Source organism: Opisthocomus hoazin, chromosome 1 (assembly GCF_030867145.1).
Source record: "Opisthocomus hoazin isolate bOpiHoa1 chromosome 1, bOpiHoa1.hap1, whole genome shotgun sequence".
NCBI lineage: Eukaryota > Metazoa > Chordata > Aves > Opisthocomiformes > Opisthocomidae > Opisthocomus > Opisthocomus hoazin.
Genome location: NC_134414.1, coordinates 22,770,111 through 22,790,308, shown reverse-complemented (window position 1 = coordinate 22,790,308; position 20,198 = coordinate 22,770,111). Strand labels below are relative to the sequence as shown.

The window sequence follows — 20,198 nt, the reverse complement described above, 5'->3', positions numbered from 1 at the left end:
CAATGCAGTTTTGAGCACAGGAACACAAGGGCAAGTCATCGCAATGCAGGCTCCAAATCTGGTGTGTCTGGAAAAATAACACAGACCTTTGTGGTCCAAAGTGCTTCATGCCTGGATGTGCTCTAGACACACGACTGGAAAGAGGTACCTTAGTTTTATATTATCATCTCCCCAGTCTTCTGTCTTTCTATCCCAGAAGCAAGGGAGTGGGGAAGCAGAGCAGGAAGTGCAATCCTGAAATAAAATGCACACTCTCTCCCCCGTGACCCTAGTAGTCCATGAAGCAGGAAATCTGTTCAAATCCCCTTTGCAACTCATCTTCAGCAAGGACCTGTAGATTCCTCAATGAGCTCAAGAGCATGTCAGCGTGATTAAGCAATATATATGAAGTGAAAGTGCTTCAAGAGAGAAAATTCAGACAAGCTTAGGGGACCCTAAAAGCCTAGGGTGTTTGAGACAGTTAGCTGCGATCTCTGTGTCAGCACAGGAGCAGTTGCTAGAGCGGCTCAGCACCAGGCAGAACAGGGATCTGAACAGTGATCTGAACTTCCAATTTCCACACAAGCAGCATGGGGTATGTCGCACTCGGATACTCCCGTATCTTATTCCCCAGCTGTCTTTTATGGAGATTTCAGTCACACAGGATAAGAGGATTTGTTTGTACACCTGGAGGGTGCAGTCTCTGTTTTGTGTAAGCTTCTTGGGTGCAAATGCAGATTATAAACTTGAGCCTACTTCACAGGTTAAGTAACCTGAAGATAACAGAGAAATGTGGTAGTATAATAATGGGCTTCTCAGACCAAGCTGAGAAAGAGAAGGAGGTGCACAACCCCATACCACGCAGACAAAAATTATTTAGCCAGCCAACCAACTTTCTCTCCAATTGAAATCTAATGCTAAATTATTCTAAATATGTAATCTATAAAAATAGTAACAAATGTAAAAATACATACACTTTTTATAAGTACGTATTTTGTAACACAAGTGTATACATACATACACACATTTTACATGCGTTTTTTTCATCTGTATTTACCTGCTTGTTGGGACAACTAAAAAACTACCATAGTCAACGAACTGAACCAGGATCTTAACGGGGTGAAATTCTTCAACAGAGAGGAGCTTTGCTCTATACCATAAACCATCCTGGTATTCTACAAGGCAAGGCATTTCTGTAAAAAGAAAAAAAAAAAACACCACCACCCCAAAATACATTCACAGTGCAGTACAAACTAACTGAACTTGAAAATACTTTTTACTTCGTGACCAAGATTAAGATTTTTTCTTCCCTCTCTAATTCATGCTACTCTGTTGTTCTATGCATCCTCTCTGAACTCCAATTCACAATCATCAGTATGCAAAGTCAAGTTTCTCTACCTCACATAGCAATGATGAGAATTAACAGAAAATTGCTTGGTAAAGATAGTGATCCAAACTGTTTAACGTTTAAACTTTTCAACTTTGACTCATGTGCACATTTCAGTTAGTAAACAGATTAATCTGTAAGAGAACAGACAATAGTCTGGAGGACACAAGGCAGACACTGCCTAAAATCTCAATCAGAATTCTACTAGTTGACAGAACCAAGTACTTGCAATAACTGGTTTCTTCACAAAGTTCTAGACCCACATACTTTATGTTATTTTAGGCCCAACAGCAGTGGACAAGAGAAATAAAGCCCATCTTTTGCTCAAACTGAGAAATCCAGAATTAAAGTGATGCTCTTTAGGGCACATAATTTCTAACTCTTGCTAACATGACTTTCTGCGCATAACTTGTGCCTTTTGAATATTTAATAGCAAGATTTTCACACTTACAGCTTCAGTGACAGTCACCTTAAGGGAAAAGTTTTATTTTTGCCATATGCAACTGAACTCAGTTCATCACCTTAACAGGTGTCAGAAGTCTGAGTTCTTTCTGTCATTTTCCAGTGTAGCAGAACAACACAGACGTCTCAATTTCATGAAAAGTAAAAACATGATTATAGAATAGAAGAATCATTTAGGTTGGAAAAGACCTTTAAGACCACCAAGTCCAACCGTAAACCTAACACTGCCAATTCCACCACTAAGCCATGTTGCTAAGCACCACCTCTACAGGCCTTTTAAATACCTCCAGGGATGGTCACTCAACCAACCTCCCTGGGCAGCCTGTTCCAATGCCTGACAACTCTTTCAGTGAGGAAATCTTTCCTAATATCCAATCTAAACCTCCCCTGGCACAACTTGCGGCCGTTTCCTCTCATCCTGTCACTTCTTACTTGGGAGAACAGACTGACCCTCACCTTGCTACAACCTCCTTTCAGGTAGTTGTAGAGAGCAATGAGGTCTCCCCTGAGCCTCCTTTTTTTTTTTACACTTCTGATTATAGTGTATATGATTATAATGTAGTGTTACTCCTTACTCTCCAAGTTTTATTTAAAGATACAGAGAAATATAATTATTCCTATTCTTCAGAAATAATTTCAGGCTTTGTACATCCACATTAAACAACAGGGAAAATAAACACCCTAATATACCTTTTTGGAAGTGTGTTAGAAGAGGAAGAGACTCCACACTTTCATTGCACCATTTCAGGGCTTCATCAAGGCTCTCCAACTTTGAGTCACAGTTGGCATCTCCCTCTGTGCTAGACTGCTTCATAAGGTTCTTGGAAGGATCAACACAAATATATACCTAGCCAAAGAAAAGGCTCTCACATTACAACTTTTGCAGATGACTTAGAACCTCCAAATTCCATCAGTGATCAAGGATTATTAGAAGATTACTTGCTCCCGTCTTTGAAAGGTTCAGCATGTCCTTGCTCCCTTTTCTTCTTTCCTCAATTTATGAATAATTTCATATCGACGCAAAATTTTCTCCAAAGGCAGAAGAGAGTCATCATTTATTCACATTGTATTTCAATGTTAAAATACAGAATGAACAGAACACATACAGTAGCAAATACACCCATATAAGATTTCACAGCTGTATTCTTAAGATTCCTTCTTCCTGCTACATGGTAAATAATCTCATTTCATAATATCAAACCAAAGATTAATTTTGAAGTTACTGAAAGAACTTTTGAAATGATGTTTTGTTTGCTATGCAAAGACATTCCATTCACACAATTTACAACTGGATTATCAGTATAATGCTGTAGGTCAAGGAAACAAAAGTTTAAACAACAGGCACAGGCGAATTAAAATGTACGTAACAGCTTCTAACTGAAATGCCTTTATTTAAAAAACATACAGAGCCATTTCAGAACATTACGCTACGTTACTGACAGTCCAAACAAATTAACCAGTGGGTTATTATTTTTTCTAAACTCAGCAATATATTTCACTAGTCAGGACGAAAATTAATTTTCATTTTCCAATTTTTACACAATATAATCAAGCCACAACCCCATCATGCAAATGTTTCTTAAATCTACAGGAGTCCAGAGCAGGCTCTGGTGTCAACGATTATATACCACGTTCAAAAGCAAGAGTTCAAATAATTTGCACAAAATGAAGCAAAAAGTATTCATTATAATGTTTCTCCTGTAAGCGGAAACAGAATACACTATCTAAGAGAACCCCTCTTCTAAGATACCAGAACACTTCCATCTTGTATTTAGTTAAAACAGTTGTATATGTACACTATACAACCTTTTTTTGAAGATGTGTATACTCAAGTGAATTAGCGGGGTGAATTTATATTCGACCATGAAGCTGAATTTAAAGCAATCACTTCAGTACTATAAACTCTAGTATTTGGTTTACAGATTTAGCAAAACAATGAACACAAGCACTTCAGTGTAAATGAATCCAGTTAGATGATGTTAGATTTTGTAACATGATCAGCTTCTCACTGCTTCCTGTTCCCTTTTTTCATCATTCAACATTCAAAGTCCACATATGAATCTTTTATTTTATCAATGAACATCATATTCTGCTTTTTGCCTGGGACACTACTAGAGTGAAGCTGTGTGGGTTTACACAAAAATAAATTATCAATCATGGACCAAAGACAGTAAAATACAACTGTAACAGCCACAAAATCTTCACGTTAATGTATAACATTTCAGTAATTTAATTTTTGGAGCATAAAGAAGAGAGAAATCATTACTGTTCTGCCAAGTTAAAATCCAATGGCCTATTTTATTATCATACAAGGTAAGTACCAGACTGCAGTATTGTAATTCTTGAAGGAAAATGGTCAGTATTTATTTCTCTGCCCCCACCCAAGAGGGTATTTCACATTAAAGTTAATTCAGATAGTTGCACTGCACAACTACCTGTTTCAGTAACTCAGTAGCATTTTTCAACCTTACTATTAATTTTTTGTACTATCTAAAATCATTAGCCACAATTTCCTTTTTATCAGCATGATGAGACCACAACATTTCCTGTCTGCAACATATATGAGATGTTTACAAAACATACCTCCTTAGGGGACACCAAATGGGTAACTCTGACAGGAAAGGTATCTCCTGGAACAGGTAGTGGTGGCAACAAGTATGACGACAAAGCAGGAAAGTCTCCTTCAAGTAGCTCCTAGACCAAAACAGACTTTACTCAAGCACCATATTTAGTAACAAAATGCAAACTAGCTCTGCTATGATTTCTGGTTCAAAGGAGTTATCTAATAATGTAAACAGTGTGTCCTTGATGAAAAAAAAATTAATCAACATTTCCTTTCAACCATTATTAGATTTTTCAGAAAGTTTCAGCTAAAAGGTAACACAACAGAACTAGTTAATTAACACTTTTAAAATATAAATATATTTGAAACGGTCCTAACATACTGATTTGCTAACTTGATTGCCATTAATTCAAAAATGCATTAAATACGGAATTCCCTTCAAAAAGAGAAAATATTTAGAAAGAAAAACTGAAATAATAGCAATTAATTTGCACAGATTAACCTGAATGTCATGCCCAATGTTACTACAGTTTGCCAAAGCAAGTTATGCCTTAAGAGAAAGGCAAAGGATAATTTAACTCCTTAGCCACCAGAATTATCACTCCTTCAAAAAGCTAACAGAGTTTGCAATGTACAAATACGTATTTTCTCAGTAGCATAGCATGCTCCAGTGTGCCATGTTCTAGAAACATGTATTTTACAATTTCAGTTCTACAGCCATCAACTCATTTGGTTCACAACAAAAGAAAGCTTGGTGCATTAAATTATGCCATCTTAAAGATGTACAGCATACAGCTCAGCTGCATCATAGGTCACAAATACATCTCCTATTCTCTCTTGTACTTTATTATGACACATAACAAAAGGTACAATTGCTCTAAAATACATTGTATTTTTACACATTTACTTTATGAAGAGTTTTCATTATGCCCACAACAAAAAGAAATGGTCTGTAGTCAACTGCTGTAGAAAAAGTAATTCTAAAAATTTGTTAGTTAAGCCTGAGCTCAGAATGAAGAGATTAAAAACTTGTCTGTCAAATGAAGCAAGGTCATAGTCTCTCCATGCCTAAATATATGAGCACAAGGCAACATCTGGCTACTCAGCAGCGAAACAAACAAAAACAAACAAACCAACCCCATCTTCCAAAAAGCCAAATCAAAAACTACCACAGTATAATGGTCTTACATACACAGGTTAGCATGCAAGTGAGTGTGTATAAACACACATATATGTACACATACACCTAGAATGGGATTCACTGCTCTAAGATCACCACTCTTGTTGGAAAGAAAAATACATTGGCAGGCTTAAACAGAATTATGAGAAAAACACAACAACCAAGCCTTAGTAATTTAAATAAACCTGATCCTCAGATTTCAAGAAAAAAAATTAAATACAGAGAAATTATTTATCTCATTTTTTTGTGTTAAGACAATGAATTTTGGTGAAAATTTCAACACCAGATGAATATCCCAGACACCTGGAATGAAGAACCTTGCTAACTCCCTTGGATATCATTAGGTTTATGCTGAAACACTTTATTAAAATTACTTTTGAATATTTCCATCCTTGGATACGCTTCTACGATTAACTAATCCCGTCAAGTGATAAAAATACTACTCTATTCCCATCCTTTTAAAGTTTTAGAGGAACACAAAAACTAATTTGACTTTATACAGAAATGCAAAAATCTCTTTTCATTAAGGAGTCCAAGAACAAATTCTAGGCAATCTACTATTCCATACAATCTTACCAACACGTATCTACACTTTTCACACTACAGAGCTGTTGTGTGGGGCAAAACCACAACAGCTGTGTACTTATTCTTACTGCTGTTTACATCACAAAACTGTACAGAAATATAAAAAGAAAAATGTATATAAAAAGAAGTAACAAATCACCAAAGGTCACCACAAGCAACTGAGTAATCGTTTCCATGTCAGAATAATAACAGCAAGAGACACACACACAAAAATCTCACCAGCTCTCGTATATCCTCACAATCTTCAGCAACACAGTACTTCTGGTATGCCATGAAGGAAGAAAGCGACATTCCACCAAAATACAAGTTGATGGACAATTTGCCCCATGGGTTATCTGGTAATTCCTACTTACACAAGACAAAATGAGATTGTCACAGTAATAGCATGACTGAGGTTTTAGAAATAGCGACCAGGAAATTCACACCTGTCATTTCCTATATGCACTATACTCACTCAAAGATGCAAACCCAGTACCAATGGCTAGGAACATCAGTTATGACACAAATAGAAATGTATCTCTTTGGAATGGCAGCACTGACTACTCCGTGTGACACTGAAACATTATCCCATGTTTGCTCACTTAACAGCAAACCCTTCTCTTTCACAATTTATCATTAGAAATTAAACCATCTGAAATTGCAGGTTTTCAGAAAGACAGATTGTTTCCCTATAACATTAATATATTAATTTAAGCCTGTCCATACTTAATTATGCCAAACTGTAATCGCTTAAAATTGATTTTAGAAGAATTTATGCTGTTGGTAAGTAAACTGCTTGTCAGAATGACACCACAGAATACAACAGGACCAAAAATATTAATACCTCTAAAGGACAAATTTAAGGCCTGAAACTATGATAAAGGTAAAGCCATAGGAGAAATAACTTTAGCTTTGGATTTTGTTTTGTTTAAGAAATAAATTTACTGCTATACCCCTTCAACTATTATTCTTCATGCGAGTTAAAGGGGAAAAAAAAAAAGAGAACAAAAAGCAAGCCTCACTCCACATCTATGAATAAATTAAGCTACCTGAACATGTATTTCAACCTCTTCATTTGTCAGTAGTTCTTGAAGGCAATCTACTGCATCCTGCTGCCAAACATTTCCAACCTATTTCGTGAAAAGAAACCTACACACATGAAAATGCTGACAAGTAATGCTCTTACTCTTCGTAACATAGTAATACGTGCCTATTATTGAAAAACGTATTTGAAAACACGTATCATTAGTTTGATTTGTCTACAACAGTTTAAACATGATCTGCTATTTCATACACTAGAATTTACTGTGTGACAAAGCCAATCAGCAATTTTCAGATCTTGATGTGGCTTAGAGATGCTACTTGCCAAGTCTAACCTTTACTAAATACCTAACAATGTATGTGTGCACAATTATTCAAAGCATAACCCAAAGATACAGAATTGCACTCAAAGAGAATATAACAGACAACAGAGAACACAGGATACTTTAAATACTTCTTTTATTCCCTGCAATATCTGTTTGCCTCCCAACCCGCAGGCTTATAAGCCTGCCTGTCTTAATCTATCAGTTGAACTGCTTCCAGCAATAAAAAGGTTTTCTTTAAAAATAAATTTAGAAGTAAGCTAGTCATTTCAGTAATTCACATTTACTAAATGCACTATTCAAATCTGAGTAAGATGTGATATATGAAGACATTTACATATCAATTACTTACTAACAAAACCCCCTAGAATAATTCACTTGTGTTAGTTTAGCGTAACAGATTGTTTCCCACACAGCTAAGTTCAGAATGATAGAAACACTTTTGCAGGACCTGAAGATTTGCAATTTTCTGGCCATTTTGCATTAAGAAATCCAGGCCTTATTTCTTGCTGCTGCTATTCAAAATGAACTACCACTCCAGAGTATCATCCTGCCAACTACTGCAGTGTCCTGTCTCACAAAGACTTAATTCCAATGACAGCTGCTTTTGAAGCATGGTCATTTCATAAAGCAACCTGGAATTTCCTGACAAAAGGCTGCCTTGCTGAAGAAATGACCTTCATCAGCTATTCTCAGAATCCTCATAGTGAAGAAAAAATACCAGCAATTAGTTTCAACATTTGTATGACTAAACAGTGTATCAATTTGAGTAACTACCTACTAAACCATCTTCAAATTTACGATTACTCACTGGTATTGTCTTGTAGAGCTGACATGGTATGCAAAGTGGAGGAATACCAGTATACAATGTAGTTGGATACAGATCACACCGAGGAATCCCCTCTATGCAGCCATGGTCTATGTACTGTACCTGTATGAAAAGAAAAGCTTTCCTGAAATAATTCCTGTTTTCTAAGTCAAGTTTAGTAAGAGAAAGCATTCATTTACAGCATTCACTTTTCTGGAGGATAAAACAATGGTTTACTGGTAAGTAGGTGATGTGACAACCTGGAAATGAAGGCAAGAATTAGAAAACTGGTATGTCACATTAGAAGTTCAGTTTTTAAACTCGTCTTGCAAGAGATCCTACTTATTGTGGAATAACCTACATCAGTTTAAAACTGAAAGAAATGAAAACACTGTGAACACGGATAGTGTCAGACTTGCAAGTGTACATTATAAAAGCACGAGTGGACTCAAGAATCTGTAAGATTAATTGCCAGTTAGAAAAACTAGCTCTATACCTGTGCAGCAGAAAGAATTCAAAACAAACAGACAGCGACTACTTTTTGGGTGGGGACAGCACGAGGGGAAGCTAAACCTAAATACTTTCAAAGCATTCCACATATGGTAACAACAACAAAAGAAGAAAAAAAACCTAAAGGGGACTACTTACAGGTGATCAAGAGTAGCTTTTTACTTAAGAACATTTATCATCACCAGAAAAACTATGGGAAAAGTTGTGACAACTGAAACAGGCAGATACAATTAATCTTTAACATAAATGTAAAAATCAGGACAGTTACCACACTTTAAGCAGAAGCAGCATCTGGACAGTCAGGTCAGCAGAACAAAAAAAGGTGTGATCATGTATTTATTTTAGAGGATTACATTATTTGGCTTTTGAACATACACGTGCCTATGTTCACACACACACAACATATAATCAAACTTACCTGGAGAGCACTACCACCGAGTTCTACAACTTTACCTCGATACCACATGGTATCTGCTCCTCTTACAACACACGCTTCTCCCTTTTTCCAGCAGTAGGGTTCCAGAAGATCAAGGCATTTGAAGTTACTTTGTATTTCAGTCATCAATTTGTTTAATTCAATTTCTGGGAGGGGGAAATGAATTGAAAAAAAAAAATCAAACCAGATTATAACCTATTAGCAAAAATTATTTCAATCACTAAAACCCAGCAGATTCATATGAAGACGTGTATAAACAGAAAATACACGTGCTGCTCAAAAAAGTTATTTTCCAATGCTGATATAATATGTATGTTCAACATCTAGTATATGCAAACAAGTTACTACTTAAAACAAAAAGTAAACTGAATTTCCAGTTGTGAAGCCATTAGTAATTCTGGATTCTAATCTCAGAGAAGAAATGTCTATAAATACAGGTGTCCAGAAGACTCTTTTCGGCTATAGGTACAGTTTACAGCAACAACTGCAAGAATAATAGAGTCTTGGGCAAGTAGGGTTACTGTACTTTAAATTTCAAAGTTTTATGATATGTCTAATAGTTAAATGTATTTGTAGAGTTCTTATACGGAAACATTTCTCTAAAGCACAATATAATATTATGGTACTGAAGACTGACACTGCCATCTGTCATATGAAAGTGTTCAGCTTTCAAATAGTACAAATAGAAAATACTAAGAGATACAGAATCTATCACAGTACAAATGAAGAGCCCAAGGAAACTGGGTACTGAGCTCACACTGAAGGAAAAAAATCCAGTAATATTTGAGAACCAGGCTAACTTCTGAGAATCATTATTCATTATTATTAGTAACATGTATCACAATCTCAGCACTATAATCACTTGGTGCTTTACCCAATACTGCCTAGAGAAGAAAGGTAAGTAACCTGCCCATCCAAGCACTTGGGGTTTTTTGATTTCTTGGGAGTGTGGAAGGACAGGAGAGCCGACTGATGGGTTTAAGTACAGGATGCCAGCTCCTGGGGATGTGGGTTTCCTCTGCCACAAAGGTGCAGGACCTCTCCCCACTGCCGCAGAGAAACAGGTGCATGGGCACACACCCCTCTCCCCCCACACCAAAGGCCTCATCACCTCCCAACAGCAATCCTCCCCAATAGGAATCTTCCAGAACTGTGTTCTGATACAGAACTTCTATACTAGAACACATATCTGGTATGTTCTGATATACCAGAGCTATCAGATTCATAGACATAAACATATTTTCTTCCATGCAATCTTACCAGATGATTTTGGTATTATATAAATAGTTCCATCATGTCCAACATAACTTACTACAGCTTGAAAAATTTTTGCTTCAGGTATACTTGGGGATTTATATATTTCATCCATTCCTGAACGAGGCAATGACTCATATGTTTTGCATGATTTTTGTTCACTCTCTGAAACAGTGATGTTTTCCTCTGGAGCAGCGCTGTTTCTCACACATGCAGTTTTGGAATTACAACCATCCAGTTGTGTGTTCTCTTGCTTAAACTGTACTTCAAGGTGCTCCTTGGAGACTGAGCATGCCACACCAGCTTTATCAGTGCTAGCAGATTCAACCAAATTGTATCAATACATTAACTGATAAAGAACTTGAGTAGTGCAAAAGAATAAAATCATAGAAGTAAAAAAACAAAGATGGCAAATGCTTGTTAAAATACTGTTAATTGCATCTAGCAACTTAGAGATCTGAAACGTGTAATGCATACGATTAATAATGCTATACTCAAATAAGTTTACTAAAGATGGAGTTCTGTTGCTATATACGCTGTAAAGAACAATCCAAATTTTTGTCTTACTTATTAGCTTACCACCCTGTGAATACAAGGGTCTGAAAGAATAAAAAAAGTATCCAAACCTTTTGTTTCTAAAAGCCAGACCCTTTTTAATAAGGTGTTCTGAAATATCAATCAATTGTCCTGTTTCATCTTTGCAAAGAATTTTCACAGGCAATGCACAAGCCCCATCACTTTCCTGCAAAAAATGAGAGCGCTAGACAACATATTACAACATACATTTGCTCTAAACTACAGACATGTTTTTCATTGTACTGACAGAAAATCAGATGTCATTGAACAACTGATGCCCACATCAGAAGACACAAAACTTATTTAATCCATGTCACAGTTCCCATCATTTTACCAACTGTTCTAAACACGACAGTAAAAAAGAGTAACAGAATAAAACCTTGCTCTTTCCTTAAGCTGTTATATTAGAATGAACTGCCAAATATTTACATTCCTCTAGCAGGAGCTTTAAATCCACTCATGAACAACTTTGCTCACCAATGCTTTTATTTCCAGACACACTGTAAAAACCTCACTGGCAGCTGCCAACTGACACTAAACAAATCAAAATCTCATAATAATTCATTTTCTTTTTTAACAGTGGAAGAAATCAGTCACTAATGACGTTCGTACAACACTGGACTCATTCTTTCAGTTTCTGAGGCTTGAAAACTAATATAGTACCTGCTGAAACTATTCTCATCAAGAACACGAGCATCTCGCTCATCTGTCCATAAAAGCTGTCAGCACCTAGTGATCCCAAAAACATGATTATTCTTCAGTAGCTAAATGTATCTAAGACTGTGTTGTTTCCATACTGGGTAGCCAAACTGCTCTAATGCTCCAGTGACCAATGAAAAGCAGAAAAAAGAAATCCCATCTTTTCCCCTACAGCAAACAGCAATCTAAGCAAGTTCCACTCAGGACTTTTTTGAAAAGTGAAAACATTCAGGAAAAAATGAAATTAACAGACAACCTCACAGAAATTATACAAATGCTGCTGGTTTTGCTTACAAACCTGTATGATTACTTTCACTTGTGCTCCAGTTAGGTAATAGGATAAACATTCACACACTGTTGCTGTCCACTGTGTGCTTCCACCTGTTGGTCTAACATAGAACAAATTATAATGTCCTTTAGTATAAGTGACGTTGGTATCTCCTGAGCTTAACCACAAACCCTTCCCTTTACTGAGATTTTGATTTTTTTGAAACTGTCTGAACTGTCAGGGAAAAAAGACAACGTCCATTACAGTCAACAGGAAAAGGAAACATCATCATCTCTGGATATATTAGACGGGAAGAATTCAAAAATATAACCCCAAAACTTCAAAACGAGGGTATGGCATCTGTCTTAACAACAAAACAAAATCCATATTTCATCTTCAAATTAGGCTTTTTATATTCTTTGTAATGGGTATTACAGACATGATTATTTTTTCTTCACAGTATAGACAGCACACAAACAAATGTCCAGGAGAATACCCCAGTTCTTTCTCTTATCTACAGTCTAGAAAAAAGAGACCACCTGTACATTTTCATGAGATCTGATTCATCTCAAATTCCGAGCCAAGTTAAAGCATTCAGTGAAATAAGAAAAACCTCTATCATCTGTCCAGTATTTTCTATTTAATCCTATAAATATTCTTTCTTTCTAAAGCATGATTTTTTCTTTACTGGTATATAGCATAACCCTTAGAAAAAAAACCCTTTATAAATCACAGCCACCATCCCATTTCTTCTTTATTCAAAAAGCAAACCACATCCAAATCTTAGACAGTCAGTGCTAATACCAGAAAATATTAAGTTATGTCATTATTGCATTTCTAACAGTGCTACTCAGTAAAAGGGGAAAGGCTACCTTATATCTGCCAGGGAACATTCTATTGCTAATGTCCTAATTATCTTCACATTTTCTTCAAGTTTTCTTAGACAGCTGATATCCACTGTTTTTTCAGCACCGGAATCATAAAGTATTACCTATTGCAGACAAGAAACACAATGAAACAGAAAAAAACTCTTTCTTAGTGTTATCTGTAGCAGATTATAATTCAAAGCATGTCTGAATAAGTAAACAGAACTCAAACAAACATTACCAGGATTCAACGAATGGCCTTTGCACTGAAGTACTCCATCACACAACACAAATGACTACCACAGCGTACTGAGAGAATAAAACACACAAATGTGCTCAAAGGGGGTTAAACAAATTTACAGAGGCTGTTACTGGAATATTTCTTTTGCCATGCCTCAGTTAAAACAGTGCATTTAAATTATTAAACCTAGAAACATTGAAATAGCTCCCCTCTACCCCTTGCTTTTTATTCTGAAGTGGTTAAATAGCTGTTTCAGAGCTCTTAGCCTCAGAAAGCAGATGATGCAAACCAGAAGTATAGAAAGTCCCACTTCTGCCTCTTACTAGCAAGACCCATGGGCATAATCTAATGATGGTGGAGAGAACCAATGGTAATCCAGTCCTGGATTATCTGTATGATTAAAAAGCCACTCTTACTTTTGAGTCAAGTAGTTATCTATTCACAAAATGCCTCTTCTGATGCACCTTATTCTTTTCAAATGAGTGCGACAAAACACGTTTAAAACAGCACTGTGTCAGAAGTTACTGTGGAAAATGTTACACCTACATAGCAGTGCATCACCATCAGTGTGAGGTTCAAACAACAGTATGACTACATGTGTTCCTGTGGTGTTGCACTCAGTTCAGTTGCCTCCATCTCTCAGCAAGGATCATGAAGTTTGAATTAATGTGACCCCTGGATTCACACATCTTCTGGAATCTAAGCTAAACTGTTGGACTATAGCTTGGGAATCCGTGCTATGCTGCAAAATGTAGTGTAAACACACACAAAATCAACCTCCTGAGCCTTCTTCAACTACCAGGTTCCCTGCTGAAGGCACCTGAGCTTTGATGAGACAGTAATCTTGTCAGCAGAATGCTGTGGTTTAACGTGGCAGCTGGCAACTAGGACCCAACAGCCACTCGTTCACCCCTCCCCTTCCCAGCAGGTGGGATGGGGAGGGGACATGGACAAAAGGTAAAACTCATGGGTTCAGATACACACAGTTTAATAAGACAAAGCAAATACTGATACTAACAATTATAATAATGCATATGCAAAGCAAACTACATACAATTTTCTCACCATCCGATGACCAATTTGCAGTCCTTCCCTGAGCAGTGCTCATGGAACCCCAAACTGAGGGATTTTGTGAATTTCCAAAACTCACGAAAAAGACCAAACTCCCAGAAAAGTTCAAGCTCCCAGACAAGAGAGGATTTGAACCCATGAAAACGAGAAGAGCCAAATTCCTGCCCCCCTGCCAACCCCCATTAATAAGCCAAGCATGACACCCATAGTATGGAACATTTCTGTCGGCTAGCTCGGGCTAGCTGCCTGGCTGGGCTCCCCGCCAGCTCTTGTACACCTGCTCATTAGCTGAATATGAGAAACCAGAAAAAAGTCCTTGATTTCATAGCGACAACTCAAAACATCAGTGTTATCAACATTCTTCTCATACTAAACCCAAAACACAGCAGCTACTGGGAGGGAATCTAACTCTATCCCAGTCGAAACCAGGACACAGCAATGTACAACGTAACTCAAACTTGAGGCTTTATGTGAAAATATTAACACAGAAGTAACAAGCAAAGATTTGACATTATTTTAATCAGTGAATGCTTACACACTTGAGAAATGAAAGTATGAGCCCTCTTATGGCAACAGGTTTACCTCTGCGCTTGTTTCAGACACAATCCTGCTTATCTCAGCTCTTTGCCACTGTTTCAAATCATGTACGTAAACAGCACAGTGCATACTACTTTCCCACTTCACAGACTGTGGTTGGGATTCTTTGTAGATGGCAGCCATCTTCTCCTGTAAACTAACATTCAAAAGACCACTTCTTAGTGGTAAAATATTATCCAGTGAATAAAGGGTTTATCTGGTCCATAACCACTTAACTAGCATGCAGGAAAATTCTAGTAACTGTTTGTAACAGACACACAGTATTGTAGTTTTTTTCATGACACGTTAGAAATACATGAAACGGAGCTTCAAAACACAGCAGTCCGATTAAAATTCTCTAAAACCATCATGTTTTCTTACAGAACAAAATTAATCTGAGTGATCCTGACCCATAGGTATAGCACCACTTGAAAGATATTTTCTCAACAACTTGAGTGTGGTACTCATTTAGTGTCATGACTAATCCAATGGGACTCTAGGTAGCTACAGACAAGAAGATAAAAAGATGAAAGAAGAAATAAAGAGGCAGAAAATAAGAAACTTGCGCTAAGCAATGGTATCACAGAATCACAGAATGGTACGGGTTGGAAGGGACCTCTTGTGGGTCATCTAGTCCAACGCTCCCGTTGAAGTAGGGTCACCTACAGAAGGTTGCACAGGACCTTGTCCAGGCAGGTCTTGAATATCTCCAGAGAAGGAGACTTCACCACCTCCCTGGGCAGCCTGTTCCAGTGCTCCGTCACCCTCAGAGGGAAGAAGTTCTTCCTCATGTTCAGACGGAACTTCTTGTGCTTCAGTTTGTGCCCATTGCACCTTGTCCTGTTGCTGGGCACTACCGAAAAGAGTTTGGCCCCATCTTCCTGACACCCACCCTTCAGATATTTGTAAGCATTTATAAAGTCCCCTCGCAGCCTTCTCTTCTTCAGGCTGAACAAGCCGAGCTCCCTCAGCCTCTCCTCGTAGGAGAGATGTTCCAGTCCCCTCACCATCCTCGTAGCCCTCATATGTGCATTTAACGGTCTTCAAACAGTACACACTACTACCTAAATGTTACCTGAATAGCTATCAAAGGAAGGTTGATACGCTATGTCTAGAAATTGCCTTCAAACTTTCCTAACACCATATTAGAATCACGCTGAAAGAAATAACTTGAAGTTCCATAGCTCAGGATATCGGTATTGTTTAACAAGATTTCTAAAGAAGGAATGAGGAGGAGAAAGGAGCGAGCAGAAAGATTTAATCTTTCTGGACAGTGCTGCATTTATCAGACTTACAACAACAGCTTACAACACTAAAACTGATTTGAAATAGGAGTTAGATCATGTACTTAATTTGGAATCACAAATATTTAATAAGCCACAACATAGAGCCAATCTGTCTTTGGTTCCTACACTTTCCTCAACAAAGCAAGACACGTCAACCAGAGCCAAATGCAATCTTCATCAATAGTTTTTTCTAAACTATACTTCACCAGTTTGTAATAAGAATGCCTTAACTCAACAGAAGTTCTCTGAATTTTAGTACCTTTTCAGTACGCTTTCTGATGACAGCCACTGTATAAAAATTTTACTAGGAGACACAACATGACTAATTCTCACTTGAAGCTCTTTCTTACAAAGCGATTTGTAATCTCCTTCATCCACAGATTCCAGGTCTACAGGACTTAAAGCTTCTGAAGTTTCAGGAATTTCTTCTAGAGGATCATCCCATATTTCATTGGGCCTTACAGCAGTACTTTCAGTGTACCTGTAAAGAGCATAAAGTAATTAGAATGGAAAGTTTAAACACATTTTAAACAAAGTGAAAAAGAACTCAGTAATCACAGTTCAACATGACAGGAATCATTCAACATGAAGAAGCATGAAGAACAATGAGTAACTTCGAAAAGCAGAAAAACACCCCAGTAAAAGACAAAAACATTTCTGAATGCTGCTTCTGAAACACTCATTATAGCAATTTATTTTTATTCTCCTTCAGAAGGTATCTTTGCACATTCTATGGACAGATGAAAGCACTATGCAATATAGACTGCCAGCAGAAAAACAAGCCTGACACAGATTGGCTGCCAAACGTTAATGTTTGTGTCTGTCTTAAAATACATCAAATTACTAGTATCATGCTTCTGGAAATCAGTGCTGCCTCTGAGTGAAAGCTGAAATATTCAACTTTTAAGAAGTGTAAATTTTCCTTTCAGAAGTGAAGAATATTAACATTAGTGAAACATTTTACCTTTCCAGCATTCCCTGAGGATACAAATACAACACAACTCGTGCTAGCACTTTCCTAAGTAGAGAATGAAGTACGATTATAGTAACACCTCAACGAAAACTTCTTTAAATTGTGTGAACTGGATAGAATAAAGCCCAACAGCAACCAAGAGTTGGCTGGTATGTGTTTTGAGCCACAGCCCAGCTTACTACAAGCCTGCACGAACTGTGCCAACTAGAGACGTGAGAGATTGCAGCTTGAAAAAAAACCTGTTAATGCAAAAGAACTGGCTTTTTGTAAACATCACTGACTAAGGGAGACAGCAAGCATAAGTTTAACTGCTGGCCATTTCTGGGCCTTCAGGAAGAAACTTTTCTCTGTCTTCAGAGATCCTCTTCATCATGGAAAGGAAACAAACTGCTCTGTCCAAAAGAAAATTCCATAAAATACTGAATCATCCACTACGTATCGCCACACAATTATTTATGCAAACCTTCCCGATGTAGGTATTTCGAAACTGCTGAATAAAACAGCTAACTTGTAGAACCAGGAAAGAAATGAACACCATAGCTAACAAACACGCTTAACTCACGTACAACTAGTCTGATCTATGAGACGCACAGAGGCAATCTGCCATGGAGAGTTCTCCCAAGTGAAATACATGTTATACATCTTACAACCCCTTCTCTAATAACTCCAGTATAGCACAATCATTGCAGATCCCTAAGAAAAAATCAATTTGGAATGAATTTCAGATTCCAAGGTTTCTTCCTGGAATTCTGTATGGACTACTTCCTGTTTCAATGCAAGAGTAAGGTTACCAGTGGCTGCTTGTCAACAAGTCAGCTTCAGCGGAGCGCTGTGCTCTCGTGCTTATACTGTCTCGCACTAGTTCAGAGCTGGCCTGGGCATCCCTCCACAGCATTAAACACAGAAAAGTAATCATAATCCCAAAGTGACTCTAAATGACCTAAAGTAGGTTTAAGTTATTCACCAGTCTCTTGCTTTTTTGCAGACATTGATCTTCACAAATGGGAAATTCAGTGAAAAGTGTGACAAACGAGCTCTGGAGGGCCAGAGATCTATGCACGCTGGAAAACAAAGCAAGCCAAAACCCCCCCAAACCTCCACAATACAACCTCCTTGCCCTCTCATCAAATGGAAACGTCATTCCAACTAAAAGACCTGGTGCACTGGCTGTAGATGGTAAGGTGCTGGGAGCTGGGGAGAGGGGCTGCAAGAAGCAACCTCTGAGAGATGAGCCGAGGTGCTGCCCCATGGCAGACACAGCCCGTTTCAGCCATCTCTGCAACAGACCCTCCACAGGACATGGCTGAGCCCTTCAATGAAGCTGGTGGCACCTCTAATTTATTGAAGGGCAGAAAACACCAGGGAGAGAGAAAAAGGAACAGAAGAGAAATAACACAGGCAATACCAAGATCTGTAGCAGGTCCTTTGTGGGAGAAGAGGCACACTACTGAAGTGACTAAGGCCTGTGGAGGGCCACACTGGATCACAGGAAGAAAAGAGCTAGAAGGAAGGAGCAGCAGAAAGAAACTGCGGTGTCCTGACCTCAAGCCCTGCACTGCCCACTGCCTCCCTGAAGGGACTGAGTTGAACTGCAGTGTAGCAGGGTGAGGAGAGGTGCTTGGGGTCAAGTTGAGCCTGGGAAAGGGGGTGGGTAGGTGCTATAAATGTTTGTCTTTTGTGTCCCAATGCCTGAATCAGTAATTAAATATTTATGCTAATTAGTATGGCCTTAATTAACTCAAATTAAGTCTGTTTTGCCCGCAACAGTACTTGGTAAGTGACTTACCTGTCTTTATTTTGACCCATGAGTTTTTGTGCTCCAGTTTCTGCTATCTTCTCCCCAGTCCAACTAAAGAAGGTAGAGCGAGCGAGCGACCAGAAAAATCCACATTAGTAAAGTTATCAGTGTTACACAGCAACTTACATTAAAGTAATACACCCACTTGTTTGCAGGCAGGAAGCAGGCATCTAAGCTGCAACACAACAAAATACCCTAGTAACAGTGGCAAAACAATTCAGCTGTTCAGATTTAAATAAAGCTGTTTAACTTTACAAAAATCTTACTAAACATTGTGACTATTAAAAGACAAGTGTTACTTGGATTTAGTTAGATTTCTGAGCTAAGAGATGAATATCCACTTATTTGCTTCCTCCTGAAAAAAAGCAAATTCAGGAACTCCCTTTTGGAATCAAAACTTTCTATTTAACAACCTTTTTGTTTTCATTAGCATTCAAAAAACATTAATTAGAGAGTAATTATTGATTTTCATGAATACAGCCCACGGATTATCTTTTTTAAAAGCCAACAAAATAAAATGCAGCAGTGTTATCTCCTTATCAGCCTCATCTCGCCCAGCAGGCTTCCCAACTCCTTCTGTTGCTGTCATAGCTGGTTATCTGAGTATTTCTTTTCTAACAGACCTTTCTAAGAGATCATTTACCTTAGCTGCAGGTTAAAACACACAAAAGTGGTGTTTCTTTTCCTACTACAAGGGAGTGGGAACCTTAATGTTAGCCATTTTGGGAAGATTTGGCACTTACGTGCACTACAAGTATGATGCAAACATTTAATCTCCAACTTTTAAATCAATTACAATTTCAATACGTTATGTTAGTCAAGATTTAGTTTGAGAATTCCACTATGCCAAACTGCAGAGTTACACTCTGTAACTTATGTCAGTTGGCAAAAGTGGTTTGTAATGAATTTATCACAGATGTGGTAAACACCAGCCACTGGAGGTGACATACTAAAGTCAGTAATTTTGTTACATAACATCAGTATTGCCAAATACTTTAAGTTATGCATAGTGTATTTACCCAGGTATGTAGGATGCTAGGTGTTCTTTAACTAGCTGGCAGTTAATACTAAAGCTTCTGTCATGAACAGCAGAGGAGTCCAAGAGTTCAACAGATAAGATGTTATTATCTAAGATTTCTGTGAAAGAATAATATATACATAATTAATGCCAATCAGTAGCAGTGTAAAGACTATGGTTTTGGAGGCACACGAAATGGTATTAAAAGACAGAATTTTGTAGAATTACATTTGATTTAAAAAATAATTGATCCTGAACACAAACAATATGTAGAGGCTTAGCTTTGCACGTATCTGTAAAACTAGCTTAAACTACACCA

General features: G+C 37.7%; 1 protein-coding gene across 1 annotated transcript in view; it reads right to left on the bottom strand.

The window, feature by feature from the left end:
* The window catches only part of RNF17 (ring finger protein 17), a 68,766-nt gene that overhangs the window by 17,630 nt on the left and 30,938 nt on the right, over window positions 1-20,198 (bottom strand). The window contains 14 exon segments of the mRNA XM_075418579.1: window positions 1,037-1,172; window positions 2,519-2,675; window positions 4,412-4,522; window positions 6,376-6,501; window positions 7,185-7,265; window positions 8,311-8,430; window positions 9,236-9,399; window positions 10,514-10,821; window positions 11,134-11,249; window positions 12,081-12,171; window positions 12,923-13,041; window positions 14,811-14,961; window positions 16,350-16,571; window positions 19,881-19,998. Of these exon segments, the coding sequence (XP_075274694.1) occupies window positions 1,037-1,172; window positions 2,519-2,675; window positions 4,412-4,522; window positions 6,376-6,501; window positions 7,185-7,265; window positions 8,311-8,430; window positions 9,236-9,399; window positions 10,514-10,821; window positions 11,134-11,249; window positions 12,081-12,171; window positions 12,923-13,041; window positions 14,811-14,961; window positions 16,350-16,571; window positions 19,881-19,998 (2,020 nt within the window).